The sequence below is a fragment of the Melanerpes formicivorus genome, unplaced genomic scaffold (genome assembly GCF_026170545.1).
Source record: "Melanerpes formicivorus ecotype bairdi unplaced genomic scaffold, bMelFor1.0.p_v2 SCAF_302, whole genome shotgun sequence".
NCBI lineage: Eukaryota > Metazoa > Chordata > Aves > Piciformes > Picidae > Melanerpes > Melanerpes formicivorus.
Window position 1 is genome coordinate 47,639 of NW_027142654.1, and position 24,973 is coordinate 72,611.

Genomic DNA, 24,973 nt, shown 5'->3' on the forward strand with positions numbered 1-24,973 from the left:
ATGGGCGTGGTTGGTATGCTAGCTTAAACTTGATTGGCTGTCTTGGTGCTTGTCTCACTTGGTGAGCCTAAACTTGATTGGCTGTGTTTGTTTACAGGTAACCCTGGTGGGATACCTTGGTGTCCTAGGTGACCCTGGCAGAGCAGCACTGCTCTTGCGGTCTTGGGTGGTTATAGGTGGTGGTGCTGAGCTCATTGGAAAGTGTGTTGAGACAACCGGGAAGCGCCCAGGTAGCCCTGGGTTGTCTTTGGCATTTTGTGATTCAATCAGGTAATGAGAGGGGTTAGCAGTCAGAGCGTGAGGACTGGTCAAAAAGGATGTGGGAGTGTGGTTTGTTGTGGGGAGAGCATCCACCAATTCTTTGTCAAGGTCTGCTGCCTGAAAATGAGCCTGCCTTGGCTGATGCCTGTCTTCTGGTTGTCTTTCAGTATGATTGGCAAGGAGGTGCACCTAAGTGACAGCGAAGAGAGCAGCGAAGACCAAGTGAGTTGCAGACAGTTTTTACACTGTTCCGACAGATCTGCCTTGAAACACCTTGTTCTGTTGTGCTGGCATCCTTCAGCTAACCATTTGCTCCCTTTCTCCTCTTTGTTTTTGTAGCCAGATGAGGTTGTTGAAAAGCCACCAACACTGCTTGCTGCCCCAAGCCACAGGTTTGTTCTCAAACTTCTGTTTAGACCAAATCAGGAGGAAACCCAAACTCTTTTCTGTATGTGGGGTGGGTGAGTCAGGGCTGCTAGTTTCTCTTGCAGCAGCAGCCTTTGGTTTCTAGGTGCCGGTAGCTGCTGTGGAAAATCTCCTTGAGTTCTCTGCAGTGGCTATTGAACCAAGTAACTGGATGTCCATCAATGTTCACCTGGTGATCGTTGGTGTTTTCTTAATGGATCAAGATGTGATGAAAGGGAAAGCTGATGCTGTCTTCTCCCCCAAGTGCCTCAGCATTTAGCAGTTCCTAGAAAAAAGGCTGAGAGAATGGTTTGGGTTGGAAGGGACCCTGAAGGTCATCAAGTTGTCAAGATGCTGCCATAGGCAGGGGACCCCTTCTGCTAGGCCAACTTTCTCAAGGCCTCATCCAAGCTGTCTTCCAAGACTTGCAGGATTGGCAAAAGTGTTTCTGGCAGATGTGCCGAAACTTAGGATCCCATCACCTCACAGCAGTGCATTGCCAGCATTTTGGCTAGGCCTTTGCTGGAGCCAGTGCTTCCTAGAGCACATCTTCATGTGTCCTCAAGAAGCCAGTGCTGCAAGAGAGGAGGCTCGTGTGTCAGTCATGGGCTACTGCATTCAGTTCTTGCTTGTGGCTTGGTGGGAGTTAGTGGCTTGGAGTGGTCTGGAGCACAGAGGTTCCTTGAGGAGACAGTATGAGCAAATTGGTTTTGTGCAGAGAGCTTTGCTGTGCTCTTGGCTACTCGAAGCTGAGAGGCAGGGACTGACATGTAGCTGTGTGAAGGGGTCTTTCAGGTGTGGTAATAATGGAAGAGCTTGAATTGTGGAGATGTTTCCTCCCTCTTTGTCATTGAAGCTGAGCCCCCCTTTTAGGCCTGTTGTGGCTTTGGGAGTGGGAAGGATCAGGATGCATTAGGGGGGATTCCTTGGCTCTGAATCAGGTCAAGTCATTTTCCTCCAGTCCTGGCTCACCGGTGAGGTCCCAGATGACTGGAAACTGGCCAACGTGGTCCCCATCCACAAGAAGGGTCGGATGGAGGAACCTGGAAACTCCAGGCCAGTCAGCCTGACCTCATTGCCAGGGAAAGTGATGGAGCAGATTATCCTGGCGGCAAAACTGCGCACCTGAAGGATGGCCAAGGGCTCAGGTCCAGCCAACATGGATTTAGGAGGGGCAGGTCCTGTCTCTCCAACCTGATCTCTTTCTGTGATCAGGTGACCCATCTGGTGGATGTGGCGAGGCCTGTGGATGTGGTCTACTTGGACTTCAGCAAGGCCTTTGACACCGTCCCCCACAGCAAACTGCTGGCTAAGCTGTCAGCCCGTGGATTGGACCATTACACTCTGTGCTGGGTTAGGAAGTGGCTGGAGGGCCGGGCCCAGAGAGTGGTAGTGAACGGTGCCACATCCAGCTGGAGGCCAGTCACCAGTGGTGTCCCCCAGGGATCAGTGCTGGGCCCTGTCTCTTCAACATATTCATCGATGATCTGGATGAAGGGGTAGAGTCAGTCATCAGCAAGTTTGCAGATGACATAAAGTTAGGGGCAGATGTTGGTCAGTTAGAGGGTAGAAAGGCTCTGCAGAGGGACCGTGACCGACTGGTCAGATGGGCAGAGTCCAATGGGATGGCTTTCAACAAGTCCAAGTGCCAGGTGCTGCACTTTGGCTACGGGAATCCCATGCAGAGCTATAGGCTGGGGTCGGAGTGGCTGGAGAGCTCCCAGGCAGATAGGGTCCTGAGTGTGCTGATCGACAGCCACCTAAACATGAGCCAGCAGTGTGCCCAGGTGGCCAGGAGGGCCAATGGCATCCTGGCCTGCATTAGGAATAGTGTGGCCAGCAGGAGCAGGGAGGTCATAGTGCCCCTGTACTCTGCATTGGTTAGGCCGCACCTTGAATACTGTGTCCAGTTCTGGGCCCCTCAGTTTAAGAAGGACATCGAAACACTTGAGCGTGTCCAGAGAAGGGCAACAAGGCTGGGGAGAGGCCTTGAACACAAGCCCTATGAGGAGAGGCTGAGGGAGCTGGGATTGTTTAGCCTGGAGAAGAGGAGGCTCAGGGGTGACCTCATTGCCCTCTACAACTACCTGAAGGGTGGTTGTAGCCAGGAAGGGGTTGGCCTCTTCTCCCAGGCAACCAGCACCAGAACAAGGGGACACAGTCTCAAGCTGCGCCAGGGGAGGTTTAGACTCGAGGTGAGGAGGAAGTTCTTTACCGAGCGAGTCATTCAGCATTGGAACGGGTTGCCCAGGGAGGTGGTTGAGTCATCGACCCTGGAGGCGTTCAAGGGGAGATTGGACGTGGCACTTGGTGCCATGGTCTAGTCATGGGGTCTGTGTTGATAGGTTGGACTCGATGATCCTCGAGGTCCTTTCCAACCTAAGTGATACTGTGATACTGTGATACTGTGATAGGTTGTCAGCTGTTTCTTTAGTCAGCTGTTCTCGTACATGTAAGGGAAACACAACTCTAATCCATGATTCTTGCAGCTTCCATTCCATCGTCCTTCCCTAACCTGTTGGTAACCTTGATTGGCTGCGTTGGTCTTCAACTTTAACTGTTGAAGGGTGTGGTTGGTATGCTACCTTAAACTTGATTGGCTGTGTTGGTGTGCCAGGTTAACGTTGATTGGCTGCGTTGGTCTTCAAGGCTAACCGTTGATGGGCGTGGTTGGTATGCTAGCTTAAACTTGATTGGCTGTCTTGGTGCTTGTCTCACTTGGTGAGCCTAAACTTGACTGGCTGTGTTTGTTTATAGGTAGCCCTGGTTGGATTCCTTGGTGTCCTAGGTGACCCTGGCAGAGCAGCACTGCTCTTGCGGTCTTGGGTGGTTATAGGTGGTGGTGCTGAGCTCATTGGAAAGTGTGTTGAGACAACCGGGAAGCGCCCAGGTAGCCCTGGGTTGTCTTTGGCATTTTGTGATTCAATCAGGTAATGAGAGGGGTTAGCAGTCAGAGCGTGAGGACTGGTCAAAAAGGATGTGGGAGTGTGGTTTGTTGTGGGGAGAGCATCCACCAATTCTTTGTCAAGGTCTGCTGCCTGAAAATGAGCCTGCCTTGGCTGATGCCTGTCTTCTGGTTGTCTTTCAGTATGATTGGCAAGGAGGTGCACCTAAGTGACAGCGAAGAGAGCAGCGAAGACCAAGTGAGTTGCAGACAGTTTTTACACTGTTCCGACAGATCTGCCTTGAAACACCTTGTTCTGTTGTGCTGGCATCCTTCAGCTAACCATTTGCTCCCTTTCTCCTCTTTGTTTTTGTAGCCACATGAGGTTGTTGAAAAGCCACCAACACTGCTTGCTGCCCCAAGCCACAGGTTTGTTCTCAAACTTCTGTTTAGACCAAATCAGGAGGAAACCCAAACTCTTTTCTGTATGTGGGGTGGGTGAGTCAGGGCTGCTAGTTTCTCTTGCAGCAGCAGCCTTTGGTTTCTAGGTGCCGGTAGCTGCTGTGGAAAATCTCCTTGAGTTCTCTGCAGTGGCTATTGAACCAAGTAACTGGATGTCCATCAATGTTCACCTGGTGATTGTTGGTGTTTTCTTAATGGATCAAGATGTGATGAAAGGGAAGGTCAGGAGTTAATGCTGATGCTGTCTGCTCCCCCAAGTGCCTCAGCATTTAGCAGTTCCTAGAAAAAAGGCTGAGAGAATGGTTTGGGTTGGAAGGGACCCTGAAGGTCATCAAGTTGTCAAGATGCTGCCATAGGCAGGGGACCCCTTCTGCTAGGCCAACTTTCTCAAGGCCTCATCCAAGCTGTCTTCCAAGACTTGCAGGATTGGCAAAAGTGTTTCTGGCAGATGTGCCGAAACTTAGGATCCCATCACCTCACAGCAGTGCATTGCCAGCATTTTGGCTAGGCCTTTGCTGGAGCCAGTGCTTCCTAGAGCACATCTTCATGTGTCCTCAAGAAGCCAGTGCTGCAAGAGAGGAGGCTCGTGTGTCAGTCATGGGCTACTGCATTCAGTTCTTGCTTGTGGCTTGGTGGGAGTTAGTGGCTTGGAGTGGTCTGGAGCACTGAGGTTCCTTGAGGAGACAGTATGAGCAAATTGGTTTTGTGCAGAGAGCTTTGCTGTGCTCTTGGCTACTCGCAGCTGAGAGGCAGGGACTGACATGTAGCTGTGTGAAGGGGTCTTTCAGGTGTGGTAATAATGGAAGAGCTTGAATTGTGGAGATGTTTCCTCCCTCTTTGTCATTGAAGCTGAGCCCCCCTTTTAGGCCTGTTGTGGCTTTGGGAGTGGGAAGGATCAGGATGCATTAGGGGGGATTCCTTGGCTCTGAATCAGGTCAGGTCATTTTCCTCCAGTCCTGGCTCACCGGTGAGGTCCCAGATGACTGGAAACTGGCCAACGTGGTCTCCATCCACAAGAAGGGTCGGATGGAGGAACCTGGAAACTCCAGGCCAGTCAGCCTGACCTCATTGCCAGGGAAAGTGATGGAGCAGATTATCCTGGCGGCAAAACTGCGCACCTGAAGGATGGCCAAGGGCTCAGGTCCAGCCAACATGGATTTAGGAGGGGCAGGTCCTGTCTCTCCAACCTGATCTCTTTCTGTGATCAGGTGACCCATCTGGTGGATGTGGGGAGGCCTGTGGATGTGGTCTACTTGGACTTCAGCAAGGCCTTTGACACCGTCCCCCACAGCAAACTGCTGGCTAAGCTGTCAGCCCGTGGATTGGACCATTACACTCTGTGCTGGGTTAGGAAGTGGCTGGAGGGCCGGGCCCAGAGAGTGGTAGTGAACGGTGCCACATCCAGCTGGAGGCCAGTCACTAGTGGTGTCCCCCAGGGATCAGTGCTGGGCCCTGTCTCTTCAACATATTCATCGATGATCTGGATGAAGGGGTAGAGTCAGTCATCAGCAAGTTTGCAGATGACATAAAGTTAGGGGCAGATGTTGGTCAGTTAGAGGGTAGAAAGGCTCTGCAGAGGGACCGTGACCGACTGGTCAGATGGGCAGAGTCCAATGGGATGGCATTCAACAAGTCCAAGTGCCAGGTGCTGCACTTTGGCTACGGGAATCCCATGCAGAGCTATAGGCTGGGGTCGGAGTGGCTGGAGAGCTCCCAGGCAGAGAGGGTCCTGAGTGTGCTGATCGACAGCCACCTAAACATGAGCCAGCAGTGTGCCCAGGTGGCCAGGAGGGCCAATGGCATCCTGGCCTGCATTAGGAATAGTGTGGCCAGCAGGAGCAGGGAGGTCATAGTGCCCCTGTACTCTGCATTGGTTAGGCCGCACCTTGAATACTGTGTCCAGTTCTGGGCTCCTCAGTTTAAGAAGGACATCGAAACACTTGAGCGTGTCCAGAGAAGGGCAACAAGGCTGGGGAGAGGCCTTGAACACAAGCCCTATGAGGAGAGGCTGAGGGAGCTGGGATTGTTTAGCCTGGAGAAGAGGAGGCTCAGGGGTGACCTCATTGCCCTCTACAACTACCTGAAGGGTGGTTGTAGCCAGGAAGGGGTTGGCCTCTTCTCCCAGGCAACCAGCACCAGAACAAGGGGACACAGTCTCAAGCTGCGCCAGGGGAGGTTTAGACTTGAGGTGAGGAGGAAGTTCTTTACCGAGCGAGTCATTCAGCATTGGAACGGGTTGCCCAGGGAGGTGGTTGAGTCATCGACCCTGGAGGCGTTCAAGGGGAGATTGGACGTGGCACTTGGTGCCATGGTCTAGTCATGGGGTCTGTGTTGATAGGTTGGACTCGATGATCCTCGAGGTCCTTTCCCACCTAAGTGATACTGTGATACTGTGATAGGTTGTCAGCTGTTTCTTTAGTCAGCTGTTCTCGTACATGTAAGGGAAACACAACTCTAATCCATGATTCTTGCAGCTTCCATTCCATCGTCCTTCCCTGACCTGTTGGTAACCTTGATTGGCTGCGTTGGTCTTCAACTTTAACTGTTGAAGGGTGTGGTTGGTATGCTACCTTAAACTTGATTGGCTGTGTTGGTGTGCCAGGTTAACGTTGATTGGCTGTGTTGGTGTGCCAGGTTAACGTTGATTGGCTGCGTTGGTCTTCAAGGCTAACCATTGATGGGCGTGGTTGGTATGCTAGCTTAAACTTGATTGGCTGTCTTGGTGCTTGTCTCACTTGGTGAGCCTAAACTTGATTGGCTGTGTTTGTTTACAGGTAACCCTGGTGGGATACCTTGGTGTCCTAGGTGACCCTGGCAGAGCAGCACTGCTCTTGCGGTCTTGGGTGGTTACAGGTGGTGGTACTGAGCTCATTGGAAAGTGTGTTGAGACAAGTGGGAAGCGCCCAGGCAGCCCTGGGTTGTCTTTGGCATTTTGTGATTCAATCAGGTAATGAGAGGGGTTAGCAGTCAGAGCGTGAGGACTGGTCAAAAAGGATGTGGGAGTGTGGTTTGTTGTGGGGACAGCATCCACCAATTCTTTGTCAAGGTCTGCTGCCTGAAAATGAGCCTGCCTTGGCTGATGCCTGTCTTCTGGTTGTCTTTCAGTATGATTGTTAAGGAGGTGCACCTAAGTGACAGCGAAGAGAGCAGCGAAGACCAAGTGAGTTGCAGACAGTTTTTACACTGTTCCGACAGATCTGCCTTGAAACACCTTGTTCTGTTGTGCTGGGATCCTTCAGCTAACCATTTGCTCCCTTTCTCCTCTTTGTTTTTGTAGCCAGATGAGGTTGTTGAAAAGCCACCAACATTGCTTGCTGCTCCAAGCCACAGGTTTGTTCTCAAACTTCTGTTTAGACCAAATCAGGAGGAAACCCAAACTCTTTTCTGTATGTGGGGTGGGTGAGTCAGGGCTGCTAGTGTCTCCTTGCTTTGATTTCTTTATTTGTCTGGCTTGGCATGGAAAGCTACAGTTAGAAAAGAATGAGGCTGGGATGCTGGAGTTTGCCTGTGAATCAGAGGTGTACTTCTCCAACTCTTCTTTCTTTTCTCCTCTCACTATCTAGTGTCCCTCAGCTGCCTGGAGAAGGCAGTCAGCAAGACATAGGAGAGGTCAAGAGAAACCCTAGTGCACAGAATGAGCTCTGCAATATGACATCTAGAAACACTTCTGCCAAACCTCTTGAATTGCTGAAGGTGAGTTGTGGCGCTCAGTTTGTAGCAGGACCAAGCTGTTGTTTGAAATGCCCCTTTGGAGAGCTTATTACTGCTTCCCAAGTTGGAGGGGAGTCAGGATGCTCCTCCTCTAAAGGCCTCACCATACATGTAACGGGAATATGTGTCTAAAGTGTCCACAGATGCTTAATGTTGGTCACAGGGCACCTGCCCAGCAGAAAGCCCTGTCAGCCGTCTAAGAAATGCCTTGGTCTTTTAAAGTGTCTTCTACTGTCTTGTCTTGAAACCATGGTGTTCCATAGAACAAAAGTCCTGGAATGTTTTGGCCACCAGCAGGTGTGCTGTCAGTAGCACTGACCGAGAAGTGCTGTTTCTTGCACAGTTTCTTTTACAGCTTCCTTTCCAGTGTCTTGGCTTGTAGCAAATGATTGTGAAGCTTTCTGATCAGGTGAGCTGCTGATTTGCACACTTTGTGCTGTGAGTGCTGCGGAGCGCAATTGAAGTAATTTATTACCACTCTGCCTTCCTGGTGCCTGTTCCTCTGGCAGACAAGGGCTGTGATTTGAGGTGACTGTGTAAAATGTCACCTGTATCAAACTCCGGTTGAGAAAACCCAAAGCCCTGCTCCTCTGGGGAACCTGGGTGATGTAACCCTGGAGTGAGTGCAAATTTTTCCATCCCCTGACTTCAGGTGGTTTTAGCAACAAGAGGTTTAGTAGTTCCATTCCACCAGTACAAAATATTCATCTCTCCAAGCAAAAGGAGATAAAGTGTCATGGTAGGATGCTGGTCAGTGAGCCAGACATCTGCACCCACTGTGCTCCGAGTATCTACTTTGTTGGTTCCACTCTCTTGTCTTTAAGCAGAAGCCATCAAAGATAGCTGTGCAGATCATCACTTCATGTGAGCTTCCAAAGCCTGAGCAGTTTTTCCCTTTTCCTTTTTATTCTTCATGCTAGAGGATAATTGAGGCTGCTAGGAAGAGAAAGAAGTCAGAAAAAGAGAAAAAATCATCGGTGGGAGCAGCTCCCAGCATCTCCCAAGAACAGAAGTGAGTACAGAGCAGTGGGATGGCAGAAAGGGTATTGAACTGAGTAACTGGGTGTCCATCAATTTTCAGCTGGTGATCATTGGCTTTTCTGAATTGAGCATGGCCTGATGAAAGGGAAAGGTCAGGAGTTAATTGTTGATGCTCTCTGCTCCCTCAGCTGCTTTAGCGTATATCATTTCCTACATGAAAGGATGAGAGAATGGTTTGGGTCAGAAGGGACCCTGAAGATCATGCAGTTGTAAAGATGCTACTTGCAGCTGAGAGGCAGGGACTGACATGTAGCTGTGTGAAGGGGTCTTTCAGCTATGGTAATTATGGAAGAGCTTGAATTGTGGAGTTGTTTCCTCCCTCTTTGTCACTGAAGCTGAGCCCCCTGTTTAGGCCTGTTGTGGCTGTGGGAGTGGGAAGGATCAGGATGTATTAGGGAGGATTCCTTGGATCTGAATCAGGTCAGGGTCTGTGATGTTTGCATATTAACCAGGCCTCCCTGGGCCCTCTACCTTCTACAGTCTTGGACAAGAGTTCAAGCAGAATTTTGTTCTTTAAAGAGGAGCTATTTTCAAATTTGTTGGTTTTGGCATGTTGTGGTTCTGTCAGGCAGTGAGAGGGGTTAGCAGCCAGAGTGTGGGGAATGGTCAAAAAAGATGTGGGAGGTTTGTGTTTTCTTGGACAGCATGCACCAATTCTTTGTGAAGGTCTGCTGACTGAAACTGTGCCTGCCTTGGCTGATCCTTGTCTTCTGGTTGTCTTTCAGAATGCTGGAGGAGGACCTGCATCCCAGAGACAGTGAGGACGGCCATGATGACCAAGTCAGTTGGAGCTATTTTGTGTGCTAGGCCCACAGACCTGCCTTTAAACACCTGCTTCTGTTGTGCTGAGATCCTTCAGCTAACCTTTCCTCCCCCTCTCCCCTTTGTTTCTGTGCCCAAAGCAGGTAGTTGAAAAGCCACCATGCTCGCTTGCTGGTCCATGGCACAGGTATGTTCCCAAACTTCTGGCTAGACCAAATCAGGAGGAAGATGAAACTGTTTTCTGTATGTGGGGTGGGTGAGTAAGGGCTGCCAGTTTCTCTTGAGTTGCTTTATACTCCTTTAGTTTTTGGGGCTGGCATGGAAAGTTCCAATTAGAAGAGAATGAGGCTGGGAGGCTGGATTTTGCCTGTGAATCAGAGGTGCACTTCTCCAACTCACAGTATCACAGTGTCACAGTATCGCCAAGGTTAGAAGAGACCTCGAGGATCATCGAGGCCAACCTGTCACCGCAGACCCATGACTAGACCATGGCACCAAGTGCCACGTCCAGTCCCCTCTTGAACACCTCAAGAGATGGTGACTCCACCACCTCCCTGGGCAGCCCATTCCAATGACTAATGACTCTCTCAGTGAAGAACTTTCTCCTCACCTCGAGCCTAAACTGCCCCTGGTGCAGTTGAGACTGTGTCCCCTTGTTCTGGTGCTGGTTGCCTGGGGGAAGAGACCAAAACTCTTCCCTTCTTTTCTCCTCTCACTTTGTAGTGGCCCTCAGCTCCTTGAAGAAGGCAATCAGCAGGAGATGGGAGAGGTCAAGCTCCACCCCTGTGCACAGAATTCACCCTGGAAAGTGACACGAAAAATCGGTCGTGGCAAGCCTTTTCAATTGATGAAGGTGAGAGGTGGAGCTGGGTTTGTAGCAAGACCAAAGTGTTGTTTGAAATGTCCTTTAGAGAGCTCATTTCTGCTTCCCAGTTTCGAGTGGGCTCAGGATGCTCCTCCTTTAAAGGCCTCCTGAAACATCAAAAGAGAATGTGTGTCCAAAGTGTCCACAACTGCTTCATGCTGGACACAGGGCACCTGTGGAGCAGCTGGAAAGTCCTGTCAGCTGTCTAAGAAATGCCTTGGTGTTTTAAAGTGTCTTCTACTCTCTTGTCTTGAAACCATGGTGTTCCATAGAACAAAAGTCCTGGAATGTTTTGGCCACCAGCAGGTGTGCTGTCAGTAGCACGCACTGAGAAGTGCTGTTTCTTGCACAGTTTCTTTTACAGTTTCCTTTCCAGTGTCTTGGCTTGTAGCAAATGATTGTGAAGCTTTCTGATCAGGTGAGCTGGTGATTTGCACACTTTGTGCTGCCAGATCTGTGGAGTGCAATTGAAGTTGTCGTTTATTACCACTCTGCCTTCCTGGTGCCTGTTCCTCTGGCAGACAAGGGCTGTGATTTGAGGTGACTGTGTAAAATGTCACCTGTATCAAACTCTGCTTGAGAAAACCCAAATCCCTGCTCCTCTGGGGAACCTGGGTGATGTAACCCTGGAGTGAGTGCAAATTTTTCCATCCCCTGACTTCAGGTGGTTTTAGCAACAAGAGGTTTAGCAGTTCCATCCCCACCAGTACAAAAGAATTCATCTCTCCAAGCAAAAGGAGATAAAATGTCATGGTAGGATGGTGGTCAGTGAGCCAGACATCTGCACCCACTGTGCTCCGAGTTTCCACTTTGTTGGTTCCACTCTCTTGTCTTTAAGCAGAAGCCATCAAATACAGCTGTGCAGATCAGCATTCATGTGAGCTTCCAAACCTGAGCAGTTTTTTCCTTTTTATTCTTCATGCTAGAGGATAATGGAGGCTGAAAGGATGGCAGAGAAGGTAGAAAAAGTGAAAATGTCCTTGGTGGGAGCAGCTCCCAGCACCTCCCAAAAACGGGAGTGGTCAGAGAAAGAAGAGATATCAGTGGGGTGTGCAGCTACCAACCTCTCCAGTGAACGGAAGTGAGTACAGAGCAGTGGGATGGCAGAAAGGGTATTGAACTGAGTAACTGGATGCCCATCAATTTTCACCTGGGGATCATTGGTGTTATCGTAACTGAGGAGGGCCTGATGAAAGGGAAAGGTGAGGAGTTCATGCTGATGCTGTCTGCTCCCTCAGCTTGCTTCAACATTTAGCATTTCCTAGTAGGAAGGATGAAAGAATGGTTTGGGTTGGAAGGGACCCTGAGGATCCAGTTACAAAAGAATGTGGCTGGGATGCTGAAGTTTGCCTGTGAATCAGAGGTGTACTTCTCCAACACTCCCCTTCTTTTCTCTTCTCACTCTCTAGTGGCCCTCAGGTACCTGCAAAAAGCAGTCAGCAGGAGATGGGAGAGGCCAAGCAACACCCCAGTGCACAGAGGCAGCCCTTGAAGGTGACACCAAAAAACCCTTCTGGCAAGCCTCTTGAAAAGAGGAAGGTGAGAGGTGGAGCTGAGTTTGTAGCAGGGCCAAGGTGTTGTTTGAAAGGTCCCTTTGGAGAGCTCATTTCTGCCTACCAGGTTGGAGTGAACTCAGGATGCTCCTCCTTTAAAGGCCTCATGAAACATGAAAAGGGAGTATGTGTCCAAAGTGTCCACAGGTGCTTAATGTCGGCGTCAGGGCACCTACCATGCAGATGGAAAGCCCTGTCAGCTGTTCCTCTGGCAGACAAGGGCTGTGATTTGAGGTGACTGTGTAAAATATTACCTGTATCAAATTCTGCTTAAGAAAACCAAAACCTCATCTCCTGTGGGCAGCCTGAGTGATCTAACCCTGCTATGAGTGCAAATCTTTCCATCCCCTGACTGCAGGTAGTTTTAGCAACAAGAGGTTTAGCAGTTCCATCCCCACCAGTACAAAAGGATTCATCTCTCCAAGCAAAAGGAGATAAAATGTGATGCTAGGATGCTGGTCAGTGACCCAGACATCTGCACCCACTGATCCCCGAATTTCCTCCATGTTGGTTCCACATTCTTGTCATTGCCCAGAAGCCACAAAATACAGCTCTGCAGATCAATACTTCATGTGAGCTTTCAAAACCTGAGCAGTTTTTTCTTTTTCCTTTCTATTCTTCATGCAAGAGGGAAAAGGAGGGGGAGGCTGCTAGGAAGAAACTGAAGTCAGAAAAAGAAGCCCTATCGGTGGGGTGTGCAGCTACCAACATCTCCAGTGAACGGAAGTGAGTACAGAGCAGTGGGATGGCAGAAAGGGTATTGAACTGAGTAACTGAAAGTCCATCAATTTTCATCTGGTGATCGTTGCTGTTTCCTTAATTGAGCAGGGCCTGATGAAAGGGAAAGTTCAGGAGGTCATGCTGATGCTGTTTGCTCCCTCAGCTGCTGCAGCATTTAGCATTTCCTCGAAGAAGGATGAGAGAATGGTTTGGGTTGGAAGGGACCCTGAGGATCCAGTTACAAAAGAATGTGGCTGGGATGCTGGAGTTTGCCTGTGAATCAGAGGTGTACTTCTCCAACACTCCCCTTCTTTTCTCCTCTCACTCTCTAGTGGCCCTCAGGTCCCTGCAGAAAGCAATCAGCAGGAGATGGGAGAGGCCAAGCAACACCCCAGTGCACAGAGGCAGCCCTTGAAGGTGACACCAAAAAACCCTTCTGGCAAGCCTCTTGAAAAGAGGAAGGTGAGAGGTGGAGCTGAGTTTGTAGCAGGGCCAAGGTGTTGTTTGAAAGGTCCCTTTGGAGAGCTCATTTCTGCCTACCAGGTTGGAGTGAACTCAGGATGCTCCTCCTTTAAAGGCCTCATGAAACATGAAAAGGGAGTATGTGTCCAATGTGTCCACAGATGCTTAATGTCAGCGTCAGGGCACCTACCATGCAGATGGAAAGCCCTGTCAGCTGTTCCTCTGGCAGACAAGGGCTGTGATTTGAGGTGACTGTGTAAAATATTACCTGTATCAAATTCTGCTTAAGAAAACCAAAACCTCATCTCCTGTGGGCAGCCTGAGTGATCTAACCCTGCTATGAGTGCAAATCTTTCCATCCCCTGACTGCAGGTAGTTTTAGCAACAAGAGGTTTAGCAGTTCCATCCCCACCAGTACAAAAGGATTCATCTCTCTAAGCAAAAGGAGATAAAATGTGATGCTAGGATGCTGGTCAGTGACCCAGACATCTGCACCCACTGATCCCCGAATTTCCTCCGTGTTGGTTCCACATTCTTGTCATTGCCCAGAAGCCATAAAATACAGCTCTGCAGATCAACACTTCATGTGAGCTTTCAAAACCTGAGCAGTTTTTCCTTTTTCTTTTTTATTCTTCATGCTAGAGGGAAAAGGAGGGGGAGGCTGCTAGGAAGAAACTGAAGTCAGAAAAAGAAGCCCTATCAGTGGGGTGTGCAGCTACCAACATCTCCAGTGAACGGAAGTGAGTACAGAGCAGTGGGATGGCAGAAAGGCTATTGAACTGAGTAACTGGATGCCCATGAATTTTCATCTGGTGATCATTGCTGTTTCCATAATTGAGCAGGGCCTGATTAAAGGGAAAGGTCAGGAGTTCATGCTGATGCTGTTTGCTCCCTCAGCTGCTTCAGCATTTAGCATTTCCTCAAAGAAGGATGAAAGAATGGTTTGGGTTGGAAGGGACCCTGAGGATCCAGTTACAAAAGAATGTGGCTGGGATGCTGAAGTTTGCCTGTGAATCAGAGGTGTACTTCTCCAACACTCCCCTTCTTTTCTCCTCTCACTCTCTAGTGGCCCTCAGGTCCCTGCAAAAAGCAGTCAGCAGGAGATGGGAGAGGCCAAGCAACACCCCAGTGCACAGAGGCAGCCCTCGACGGTAACACCAAATATCCATTCTGGCAAGCCTCTTGAAAAGAGGAAGGTGAGAGGTGGAGCTGGATTTGTAGCTGGACCGAGGTGTTGTTTGAAAGGTCCCTTTGGAGAGCTCATTTTTGCTTCCCCGGTTGAAGTGAACTCAGGATGCTCCTCCTTTAAAGGCCTCACCATACATGTAATGGGAATATGTGTCCAAAGTGTCCACAGATGCTTCATGTTGGTTACATGGCACCTGCCCAGCAGAAAGCCCTGTCAGCTGTCTAAGAAATGCTCTGGTGTTTTTAAGCATTTTCTAGGGTCGTGTCTTGAAACCATGGTTTTCCGTAGAGCAAAAGTCGTGAAATGTTTTGGCCACCAGCAGGTGTGCTGTCAGTAGCACTGAGTCAGAAGTGCTGTTTCTTGCACAGTTTCTTTTACAGTTTCCTTTCCAGTGTCTTGGCTTGTAGCAAATGATTGTGAAGCTTTCTGTTCCAAAACCATCAGTCTGTCCTCACAGGAGTAGTGCTCCAGCCCTCTAATCATCCTTGTGGGCCCAATTAAATATCTTGTCTTGAAATTTTGGATATTTTGGAAAGCCAGGATTTGAAATCATTTCAGGGGTGATGCCTCTAAGCAGCTTTATCTCTGCTCTGTGATTTTTCAGGGTTCCACAGGGTATGTCACAAAGCCTTTCCCAGTGCCAGAATGTAGCTCCAGGCTGTCAAGGCCTCACCTCAAGGCTGCAAAGTAAGTTTTCGTTTCCCACTCCTTATCTGCACTTTCTGAGCATGCCAGGCAAGGCTGGCCCTGCAGCCAGCCTGGCTTCTGCTTCTTAAGGAGTACCTTCTGGGGAGGAAAGAGAGCTGTCTGAGAGGTGCTGTATGCTCTCTGGGCATTGGCAGAGGCGGACCACAAAGATGATGTGAGAGCTGAAGCACCTTTCCTGAGAAGTCAGGCTGAGAGTGGTGGTCTTGTTAAGCCTGGAGAAGAGAAGGCTCTGGAGAGACCTTGTGTGCAGCCTTCCAGGATCTGAAAGGGGCTACTACAGGAGACCTGGGGAGGGAGTTTTTCTGATCATTATTGCACTCTCTTTATCCCTTTTCTATTTTACTTCTCTGTGTCTCCAATTCAGGAAGCAGCAAGTAAAATACTACCAAGAAGAGGTCAAGAGGCTGAAGGGCAAAGCTGATGCCATGGTAAGTCTTGGCCCTGTGCTGGAAATGGCAACCAGCTCTTGCATTTGGACCCGCTCCGTGTGTGCATGTGAAGAAGAGCATCTGGGTGAGGTCACTGCCATACTTCCGCTCCCGTGTCAGGAGCCTGGCTTCATTTGCCAACTGTTCAGACATTTCCCTTTTTGACAAACACATCTAGAGAACATGGCAAGGCAAGGGCACTCAGAATGGATGCTGTCCGTGGTTAGCAGGCCTGTTGTTTTTGCAGAGCTGTCTCAAAGTCCTTGTCAGAGAGACGGGGCAGTCAGTTTTAAGACAGTTCCCTCCGAAATGTCAGGGCCCTGAGGCTAATGGTGTTGCTGGTGGACAAGACTTGGAAGTGGCCTTTGCAGGTGGAAATGACTTTCTCCACCCCATGCAGTTAAACAGCATGTATGAATAAACATACATTTTTTTATTTGCCAAGTCAGATAATGGAGATTTGCTGCTTGCCACTTATCTGTGAATTGAAGTGAGGGAATACTGCAGTGGGAAAGCTCCATCTGCCATTCACAAGGCAGGTTTCCAGGACCAGAGAGAAACATCCTGAAGGAAAAGACTGAGCAAGAGGAAGAGAGATTCTCCTCCTTTGCACCAGCTGCTAGGAGGAGAGGAAATGGCCCACCTGCTCAGGTTGCCCCAGGAGAAGTTTAGGCTGGGTATTAGAAGAAACTTCTCCACTGAAAGGATTCTCCAGCAGTGGCAGAAGTTCTCCCAGGAGGTGGTGGAATCCCCGCTAGCAGAGCTGTTTAAAAGACACAGAGATTTGGGACATGGTTGGGCACTTGGCTTGCTGGAGTTAGATAATGGTTGGACTTCTGGGCCTGACTTTCCTCAACGTTCTTCAACTCCTGCCTAGCAAGGGAGGCAAAAGATCTTCAAGCACAAGTAAGAGAAGCAGTTCTTATGGGAGTCAAAAAATGCTCATTTTGTTCCCAACAGCCCCACTTCATTGGCAAGGGCATTCAGTACCTGGATGCTGCCCTTTGCTTTGCTGAATACGGGATGGGCTTGGAATGGGATGCACCACCACCCAGATCAGCTTCCCACATCTTCAGAGAAACTATAGAGCTCATCAGGTAAGTAGTTTTCAAAGCCTGGTGGTTAGGCAGCATGCTGAGAGGGGAAGGGTCAGTCACATTGCTAGTTTTGCAACTGGGTGGTTCCAGATTCCCACCATGGAGTAGAGTTCAGGTTGCTGTACAAGCATGAGACAGACAGACTCTCAAGAGGAACCAGAAGCAGTGAGAGAATCCCAGTATGGTGGGGCTCAGAAGGGGCCTCTGGAGATCACCAAAGCAGGATCATTCAGAACAGGTTGTGCAGCATCACCATGTCCAGGAGGGCTTTGGAGTCTCTGCAGAGAAGGAGACTCTGCAGCCTCTCTGGGCAGCCTGCTCCAGGGCTCTGGCACCCTCACAGCAAAGAAGATTTTCCTTGGGTTTAGGTGGAACTTCCTGTGTTCTAGTTTGTGCCCCTTGCTCCTTGTCCTGTCACTGGGCACCACTGAAAAGAGTCTCTCATGGGGTTATTGTCAGCCTAGTGCAGGACCTGGCACTTGGCCTTGTTCAGTCTCATACAACTGTCCTCAGTCCATTGATTCATGCTGTCCAGGTCCCTCTGCAGCGCTTCCTCCCCTCAAGCAGAACAACACTCATGCTCCGATGAGATGTGGCAGTGTCGTCTGCAAACTTCTTGAGGGTGCACTCAATCTCCTCATCCAGATCCTTGATAGAGATATCAAAGAGAGCTGGACCCAGTGCTGAGCCCTGGGGCACAGCACTTGTGCCTAGCCACCAACTGCATTGAATTCCATTGCCACCACTCTCGGGGCCCAGTCATCCAGCCAGTGTTGCATCCAGCAGAGTGCATGCCCATCCAGGCCATGAGCAGCCAGTTTGTGCAGCAGAATGCTTTGGGACTGTGTCAAAAGCTTTACTGAAGTGCAGGCAGACACATGCATGGCCTTCCCCTCATCCCCTAAGAAGGTCACCTTGTGATGGAAGGAGACCAGGTTAGTCAAGCAGGACCTGCCTGTCCTAAACCCATGCTGACTGGGCCTGAGGAGAGTGAGTCACGCAGGGGCCCCATCTGTCCCCACTGCATGGAAAAGATGGCATTGAGAGACACAGTCCTCTGCTCAAGATGACAGAGAGCACTCGGTGCCAGGACTCAGGGCAGGTCTCCTGGCTTGTGAGATATGGACATCTCATGGACAGTGAGACTTGAGAGCACTGGTGGCTGACAAGATTCTGTTTGTTTTCTTTCCTTAGATTAATCACAACGATGAAATCCTTTGTGGACTCCTCACCAACTCCACATGAAGAAATCCTTCTGCTGTTGTGGTGCGTACCTGGGGGCTCACTCAGCCTGGGGCACCTCTAAGAGGCTGGGCACCTCTTTATGTGAAAGAGCAGGCATGGCCCTTCCTCCTTTGGTTTCGGTTTTGCGTTTTCCTCCCTTGGGATTTATTTCCCAGAGCCTTTTTCTGCGATGAGGAGCAGCAGGAGGGGAAACCTGAGCTTTCTGGGCTGTGCAGCACAGCTGATGTGCGCCTGCCTCTGTCCCACGAGGCTGAGTAGTGCTGAGCCTGAAGGCTGAGGCTTGGCTGTGTTTCTGTCCACAGCATGCGCTGCCAGTCTCTCCTGCACATGGCCATGCTGCAGCACAAAAGGGACACAGCAATGAAGTATTGCGGGATCCTGAGTCACCACTTCGAGGTAGGGCAGGGCTGTTCCTGAGCTGCCAGCTGGATGGCTGCAGGAGGAACTGATGGTGGCAGAAGTGCCCAGAGCTAACAAGAGTTCTGTTCCTTGCTGCAGAGTTCTTCCAGAGCAACACGAGCGCCTTCTGCCAGTGCTGCAAGGTAAGGTTTCAAACTACAGACCTTGTAAAGTGCCCGTGTGGGTGTGAGTGAAAAGAGGAGCTGTGGGAGTTGCAGGCCGCATCCGGGAGTGCTTCCCCGCTCGCTCTTTTCTTGCCACTGACATCACAGTGTTATGGGACATGAGGATGCTTCTGCTCTCTCTTTCCTGTATTTCCTTGTTGGAAAAGATTGTTGGGCGTTTTTTGTCACTAGGTCCAGGATGTATCTATCAAGCAGAGCAGTTCTCCACCACAAACACAGGAGGAGCGGAGTGAAGATGACACGGTGCCTGTGCTGTGTCAGGGCCCCTGCTGTTGTCATCTGTATTCTGTTAAAGATCCCCTGATGCTTCCTGGGGTACCATCCCCATCTCCAAGGCCTCTGTCCCCTTACATGGTGCAGTCCATTTCATAGTCTCCCAGGAGCCTTGGTAGAAGCCCTCTCTTGCCAGTGACTACAATGAGGCTGCCTGCAGTGGTGTGGTGGATGGGTGGCCCATTCTGATCCCCGGTCTCACCTTTTCTTTCGTCAGCTCCAGTGCCACCAGTATTGAATCAGCAGTCTCAGTTCCCACTCAGGTACCCCTCATCACCTCTTCCTATGTTGAGGTCACTTCCAGTATCTTCCCAGCCTGTGATACATGGGATGAGGCTGAAGCCCTGGCCAGGAAGAACAAGGGTAAGCCTTGGTCTTCCAGCCTTTCTCTCCTGCATGCTGTGTGTGTCTCAATGGAAAGGTTGTTCTGGCATCCTCATGTCTGCGAGCTAAGGGATGAGGGTATCAAGTGCAGGAAACAAGTCACCTGGCTTCATGGTAACACAGGAAGAAGCCTGAGGGGGGATGGTGTTTGTTTTTCCCTTTGGGGCACTTCCCTCTTTGGAGTTGGTGCCCCTTCTTGGAAGATCAGCCTTCTGCACTGCACCCTGTGGGTTAGTTTGTTTGTCAGACATCCAGGTGCTTTTGTCTTGCAAAGAGTGAAGCTGGCTTCTCTCTCTTTAATGGAGCAGCTGAGCAGCACTTGAACTGGGCTCCTTGCTGGCCAAGTGACAGCATGCTGCTGTTGTCCTTCCTTGTCCTCCCCTTGTCTCTCAGATGTGCCTGTTGTGTGAAACCCACCATCTCTTTTCTCTCTGCCTGTCCCTTTTGCAGAACTTTTTGCTGAACTCAGCGCAGCGGCAGGCAGTCTGGCTCTGAACAGCAGCGTGAGGGAGCTGGTCCGCTACGCTAAACGGGCTTTACAGTGGCTGAGACGGGAGACAAATACACCCTGACTGGCCTGGGTGATGGAAGAAACATCCTCCAGAGCCGGACCTGGGGAGGCACTGGATGTGCTTTTATAAGGAGCTGTTTTTAGTAGTTTTATAAGCAAACTATTTTTAGTGTTTTAGTAAGGAATTCTTTTTAGTGCGTTTATAGGGAACGATGTTTAGTAGACTTGTAAGGAATGACTTTTAAGTGCTTTTATGAGTAACTGTAGGGAACTGTTAGATTTAAATGAAACTTAGTGCTCTTATAAGGCATAATTTTTAATACAATTATAAGGAACTACTTGAAGGGCTTTTAGAAGGAACTATAGCGCATGGGCAAAGGTGGAGTAGCGCAATCTCACACCTGAATCACGAGGTGTTACCACTCAAGCCACAAGAGATGGCCGCCAGCAGAGAGGATGAGACCATCCCAGAGCCATTTCGAGAGCTTCCCGAGATAGCAGCCAGTCCACCAATGGTAGTGTTTCTCTACAGTGCCAGTGTCCTGTCATAGAGATAAAATTACTCCAGAGTACCAGCGAGTACCAAGGGGCTGTATAGTCCCCCCGGGGTGAACACAGGTAATTGTAATTGTGTTATTGCATCCCATGGTCCTGCATCTCCCTATATAACGGAGTTCACTGCCAGTTGTTCTCTTTCTCCCTCCTCTCTGCCCCCACTGTGTGTGGCTGCTGTCTCCCTGGTATGTGGGGGGAGTGTGGCTTTACGTGGCCTTGATAGCAAGTTATTTTGTCTTGCTATGTAGCTAGAGCCTGCTGTGCTTGGCTAGTGTGGGGGATATTGAGGCTTGGGGGAGCATGGGGGCCTGTTTTGGCCTGTCTTGGGGGTGGGGAGGGGCACAGTTTGGCCTACTTGGGACCTACTGAGGCTGAGTGTGGAGTGGAGTTTTTGGCCTGGTCTTGAGCCCAGATGGAGAGCTAGGCCTGCGCTGATTTGGAGTGTGTATGTATATATATATCGATAAATCCTTTCGCCTTTGTACCTTTTTTATTTGGTTTCCTTTTGTAAATAGTATTTCTGTTTCACCTTCAGTTCTGTGTGAGCGTGGTTATTTACTCCTTTAGGGTAAATTCCTTCTGTTCTCAGTCTAGAGCTGTTTTCAGCTCAAACCATCACAGACTGCTTTAAGGGCTTTAAAAAATGGCACACACACACACCCCCCTGCCCCGATGCAGTCATTAAACTGTGATTACCTAGATCTAAGATGACATGTCCAGTGGGTCCATCTTGTGGCCTTCCCAAGTGCCATGAGGTGGTGGGGGTTAGGTAGCCCATATAGGGTGTAAGGGTTTTTATAAAGATCCATTAACTATTAGTTACTAGTGTGAAACTAGCGGTTGGCCATTTTGGTTCGGGAGCCAATCAGACCCGGTGCTCGGGACCGCTGTGCTTGAATTGTGAGTTTCTGCTTGGCTTTTCGCCTTCCCTTCGGGGTTTCATGGGTCAGGAAGACTCCTGGTGGGGGGGGGTCCGGCAGGATCGTGCTCTCGCGAGCCTGCGTGGGAACAGGAGCTCGACGCCAGCCGTGGGAGGATTAAATCCTGCCCAGGCTGTGCACGCGGTGCCGTTTCGGTTCCGGAGCCTTTTGGCTGGTTGCGTAAAAAAAAATCAACCCAACTTTGAACTATGGTAGTCACTCGGACAAAGGGTAGAAAAACAGCATCTACCCAGACAGACTTGCTTTATCAGCATGCTGGAGTCCAGGCTGCCAGCTGCACAGAGTGCTTCAGCCTGGCACTTGGAATAGAGGGGGAAGGAGAGAACACCTGTGTCAGGTGTGACCAGGTGAACTTTCTCCTCAGTCTGGTGGCAGAGCTGAAGGGTGAAGTGGCCGACCTGAAAGAGGAGGTGTCTAGGCTGAGGTCAGTAAGAGAAAGCGAAAGAAGTTAGATTTGTGGGAGAAGGCTCTGCAGATCTCCCCTGCTGAGGGAAGGGTCCCCGGAAATGGGGAGGATGGATACAGGTCCCTGCCAAGGGTGGCAAGAGAAACCCATCTCAGCCCTCTCCTCCTCCTCCGCTGCCCTTGCATAATAAGTATGAGGCCCTGCAGGCCGAGGGCGGTGGGGATGAGTGGGCTGAGGATCAGCCATCCGGAGTGGAGCCTGACGCCAAGCGGTCCCCACCAACTATAACGACCAGCTCCACAAAGAAAAGGAGAAGGATTATAGTTGTTGGGGACTCTCTCCTGGGGAGTACTGAGGGACCCATATGTCGTCCTGACCCATCCCACAGGGAGGTCTGCTCCCTACCCAGGGTGCAGGTTAGGGACATCGCAAGGAGACTCCCTAAATTAATCCACCCCGCTGACTATTACCCTCTGCTGGTAGTACAAGCTGGGAGTGATGAAATTGACAAGAAGGGCACCAGGGCGATTAAAAAAGAATTCAAGGCCATCAGACAATTGATTGATGGGGCAGGAGCTCAAGTGGTGTTCTGCTCAGTTCCCTCAGTGAGGAATGGGAGAACCCATACCATCAACAATTGGCTCAGGGTGTGGTGCCAGCAGCAGAATTTTGGTTTCTTTGATCATGGGGCAACTTTTAATGCACCCGACCTGCTGGGTCCTGATGGGGTGCATTTATCTAGAAAGGGTAAGAGAGTCCTAGCACTAGAGTTGGCAGGGCTCATTAGGAGGGCTTTAAACTAGGTTGGAAGGGGGTGGGTGAGGAAATCAGTCCCTCTGCAGAGGAAAAAGTAGGGCACAAATTAGGGTCAATTGAGAAGTCGGGAGCCCAGCTGAAGTGCATGTACACCGGTGCACACAGCCTGGGCAATAAGCAAGAGGAGCTGGAAGTCCTGGTCCACCAGGGTGACTATGATGTAGTCGCCATCTCAGAAACATGGTGGGACAACACGCACGATTGGAGTGCTACACTGGGGGGTTACAGGCTCTTTAGGAGAGACAGGCGAGGGAGAAGAGGAGGAGGAGTGGCTTTGTATATTAGGGAGTCACTCTCTGCCACAGAACTTGAGGTGGAGAAAGAAGGGATTGAGAGCCTGTGGGTTAAAATCAGAGGGCAGCCTAACAAATCTGACATCCTGGTTGGAGTCTGTTATAGACCACCCACCAGGATGAGGAGGCTGACGAATTATTCTACAAACAACTGGAGGCTGTCTCAAGATCATCAGATCTTGTCCTTGTGGGTGACTTCAACCTGCCAGATATCTGCTGGGAACTTAATTCAGCAGAGAGGAGGCAGTCCAGAAGATTCCTGGAGCGAATGGAGGACTGCTTCCTGACGCAGCTGTTAAGTGAGCCTACCAGGGGACAGGCTCTGCTTGACCTGCTGTTCTCCAATAGGGAAGGGCTGGTGGGAGATGTGATCATGGGAGGCTGCCTAGGGTGCAGTGACCAGGAGATAGTGAAGTTTTCAATATGCAGGGAGCTGGGGAGGAGCACCAACAGAACCTTCACCTTGGACTTCCAGAAGGCAAACTTCAGCCTGTTTAAGAAACTTATTTGTAAAATTCCCTGGGTACCAGCCCTCAAGAACTGAGGGGTCCAGGATGGTTGGGCCTACTTCAAACAGGAGCTCTTGAAGGCACAGGAACTGGCAGTTCCCATGTGTCGAAAGATGAGCCGGCAGGGAAGGCGACCGGCCTGGATGAGCAAGCAGCTCCTGGAGGATTTAAGGGGAAAAAAGAGGCTGCATCACCTTTGGAAGGAGGGGAAGGCTTCTCAAGGTATGCTTAAGGAAGCCGTTAGATTACCTAGGAAAAAAATTAGAGAGGCAAAGGCCCAGCTGGAACTGAAGCTGGCCACCTGTGTCAAAGACAATAAAAAGCATTTTTACAAATACATTAAAAAGAAGGGCAGGGAGAATCTGCACTCCTTGTTGGACCTGGAGGGGAACAGTGTGACTGAAGATGAGGAAAAGGCTCAGGTCCTGAACGCCTTCTTTGCCTCAATTTTTAACAGCAAGGCAGGAGTTCAGGAGGAGTGGCCTCCTGAGCTGGGCGATGGGTCAGGGAGCAGTGTAATGCCCCAGTAATCCATGAGGAATTAGTTTGGGACCTGCTGAGCCACTTGGACACTCTAAGTCCATGGGACTGGATGGGATCCATGCTAGGGTGCTGAGAGAGCTGGCAGATGAGCTGGCCAAGCCGCTCTCCATCATTTTCCTCCAGTCCTGGCTCACCGGTGAGGTCCCAGATGACTGGAAACTGGCCAATGTGGTCCCCATACATATGAAAGGTCGGAGGGAGGAACCTGGAAACTCCAGGCCAGTCAGCCTGACCTCATTGCCAGGGAAAGTGATGGAGCAGATTATCCTGGTGGCAATAACTGTGCACCTGAAGGATGGCCAAGGGCTCGGGTCCAGCCAACATGGATTTAGGAGGGGCAGGTCCTGCCTCTCCAACCTGATCTCCTTCTATGATCAAGTGACCCGGCTGGTGGATGTGGGGAGGCCTGTGGATGTGGTCTACTTGGACTTCAGCAAGGCCTTTGACGCTGTCTCCCACAGCAAACTGCTGGCCAAGCTGTCAGCCCGTGGCTTGGACCGCAGCACCCTGTGCTGGGTTAGGAAGTGGCTGGAGGGCCAAGCCCAGAGAGTGGTGGTGAATGATGCCACATCCAGCTGGCGGCCAGTCACCAGTGGTGTCCCACAGGGATCAGTGCTGGGCCCCATCCTCTTTAACATCTTCATTGATGATCTGGATGAGGGGATTGAGTCAGTCATCAGCAAATCTGAAGATGACACTAAGTTAGGAGCAGATGTTAGTCAGTTAGAGGGTGGAAGGGCTCTGCAGAGGGACCTTGACCGACAGGACAGATGGGCAGAGTCCAACGGGATGGCATTCAGTAAGTCCTAGTGCCGGGCGCTGCACTTTGCCATGGCAACCTCATGCAGAGCTACAGGCTGGGGTCAGAGTGGCTGGAGAGCTCCCAAACAGAGAGGGACCTGGGGGTGCTGATCAACAGCCGCCTAAACATGAGCCAGCAGTGTGCCCAGGCAGCCAGGAGGGCCAATGGCATCCTGGTCTGCGTTAGGAATAGTGTGGCCAGCAGGAGCAGGGAAGTCATTGTGCGCCTGTACTCTGCATTGGTTAGGCTGCACCTCGAGTCCTGTGTCCAGTTCTGGGCCCAGTTCTGGGCCCCTCAGTTTAAGAAGGACATTGAGACACTTGAACGTGTCCAGAGAAGGGCAACAAGGCTGGTGAGAGGCCTTGAGCACAAGCCCTATGAAGAGAGGCTGAGGGAGCTGGGATTGTTTAGCCTGGAGAAGAGGAGGCTCAGGGGTGACCTGACTTTCCTCAACGTTCTTCAACTCCTGCCTAGCAAGAGAGGCAAAAGATCTTCAAGCACAAGTAAGAGAAGCAGTTCTTATGGGAGTCAAAAAATGCTCATTTTGTTCCCAACAGCCCCAC

General features: G+C 50.5%; 1 protein-coding gene across 1 annotated transcript; it reads left to right on the top strand.

Annotated features, from left to right (window-relative positions):
* LOC137458968 (AF4/FMR2 family member 1-like) lies at positions 1-20,329 on the top strand. Its single transcript, XM_068170261.1, has 28 exons — positions 1-9; positions 98-270; positions 429-483; positions 601-653; positions 3,755-3,809; positions 4,099-4,233; positions 6,647-6,702; positions 7,118-7,172; positions 7,290-7,342; positions 7,576-7,705; positions 8,644-8,735; positions 9,490-9,544; positions 9,670-9,713; positions 10,250-10,379; positions 11,318-11,472; positions 11,801-11,930; positions 12,573-12,670; positions 12,997-13,126; positions 13,769-13,866; positions 14,193-14,322; positions 14,920-15,002; positions 15,388-15,451; positions 16,412-16,548; positions 17,743-17,814; positions 18,096-18,189; positions 18,292-18,335; positions 18,868-19,013; positions 19,485-20,329. The coding sequence occupies exons 1-28, from the start codon at positions 1-3 to the stop codon at positions 19,604-19,606; spliced, it is 2,598 nt and encodes an 865-aa protein (XP_068026362.1). The 3' UTR covers positions 19,607-20,329.
* Positions 20,330-24,973: the final 4,644 nt, after the last annotated feature.

Excerpts from the sequence above, each read along its gene's own strand:
- LOC137458968 (XM_068170261.1), top strand. Across the intron at positions 8,736-9,489 it reads AGCATCTCCCAAGAACAGAA|AATGCTGGAGGAGGACCTGC; the intron begins GTGAGTACAGAG and ends GTTGTCTTTCAG. Across the intron at positions 19,014-19,484 it reads CCTGGCCAGGAAGAACAAGG|AACTTTTTGCTGAACTCAGC; the intron begins GTAAGCCTTGGT and ends TCCCTTTTGCAG.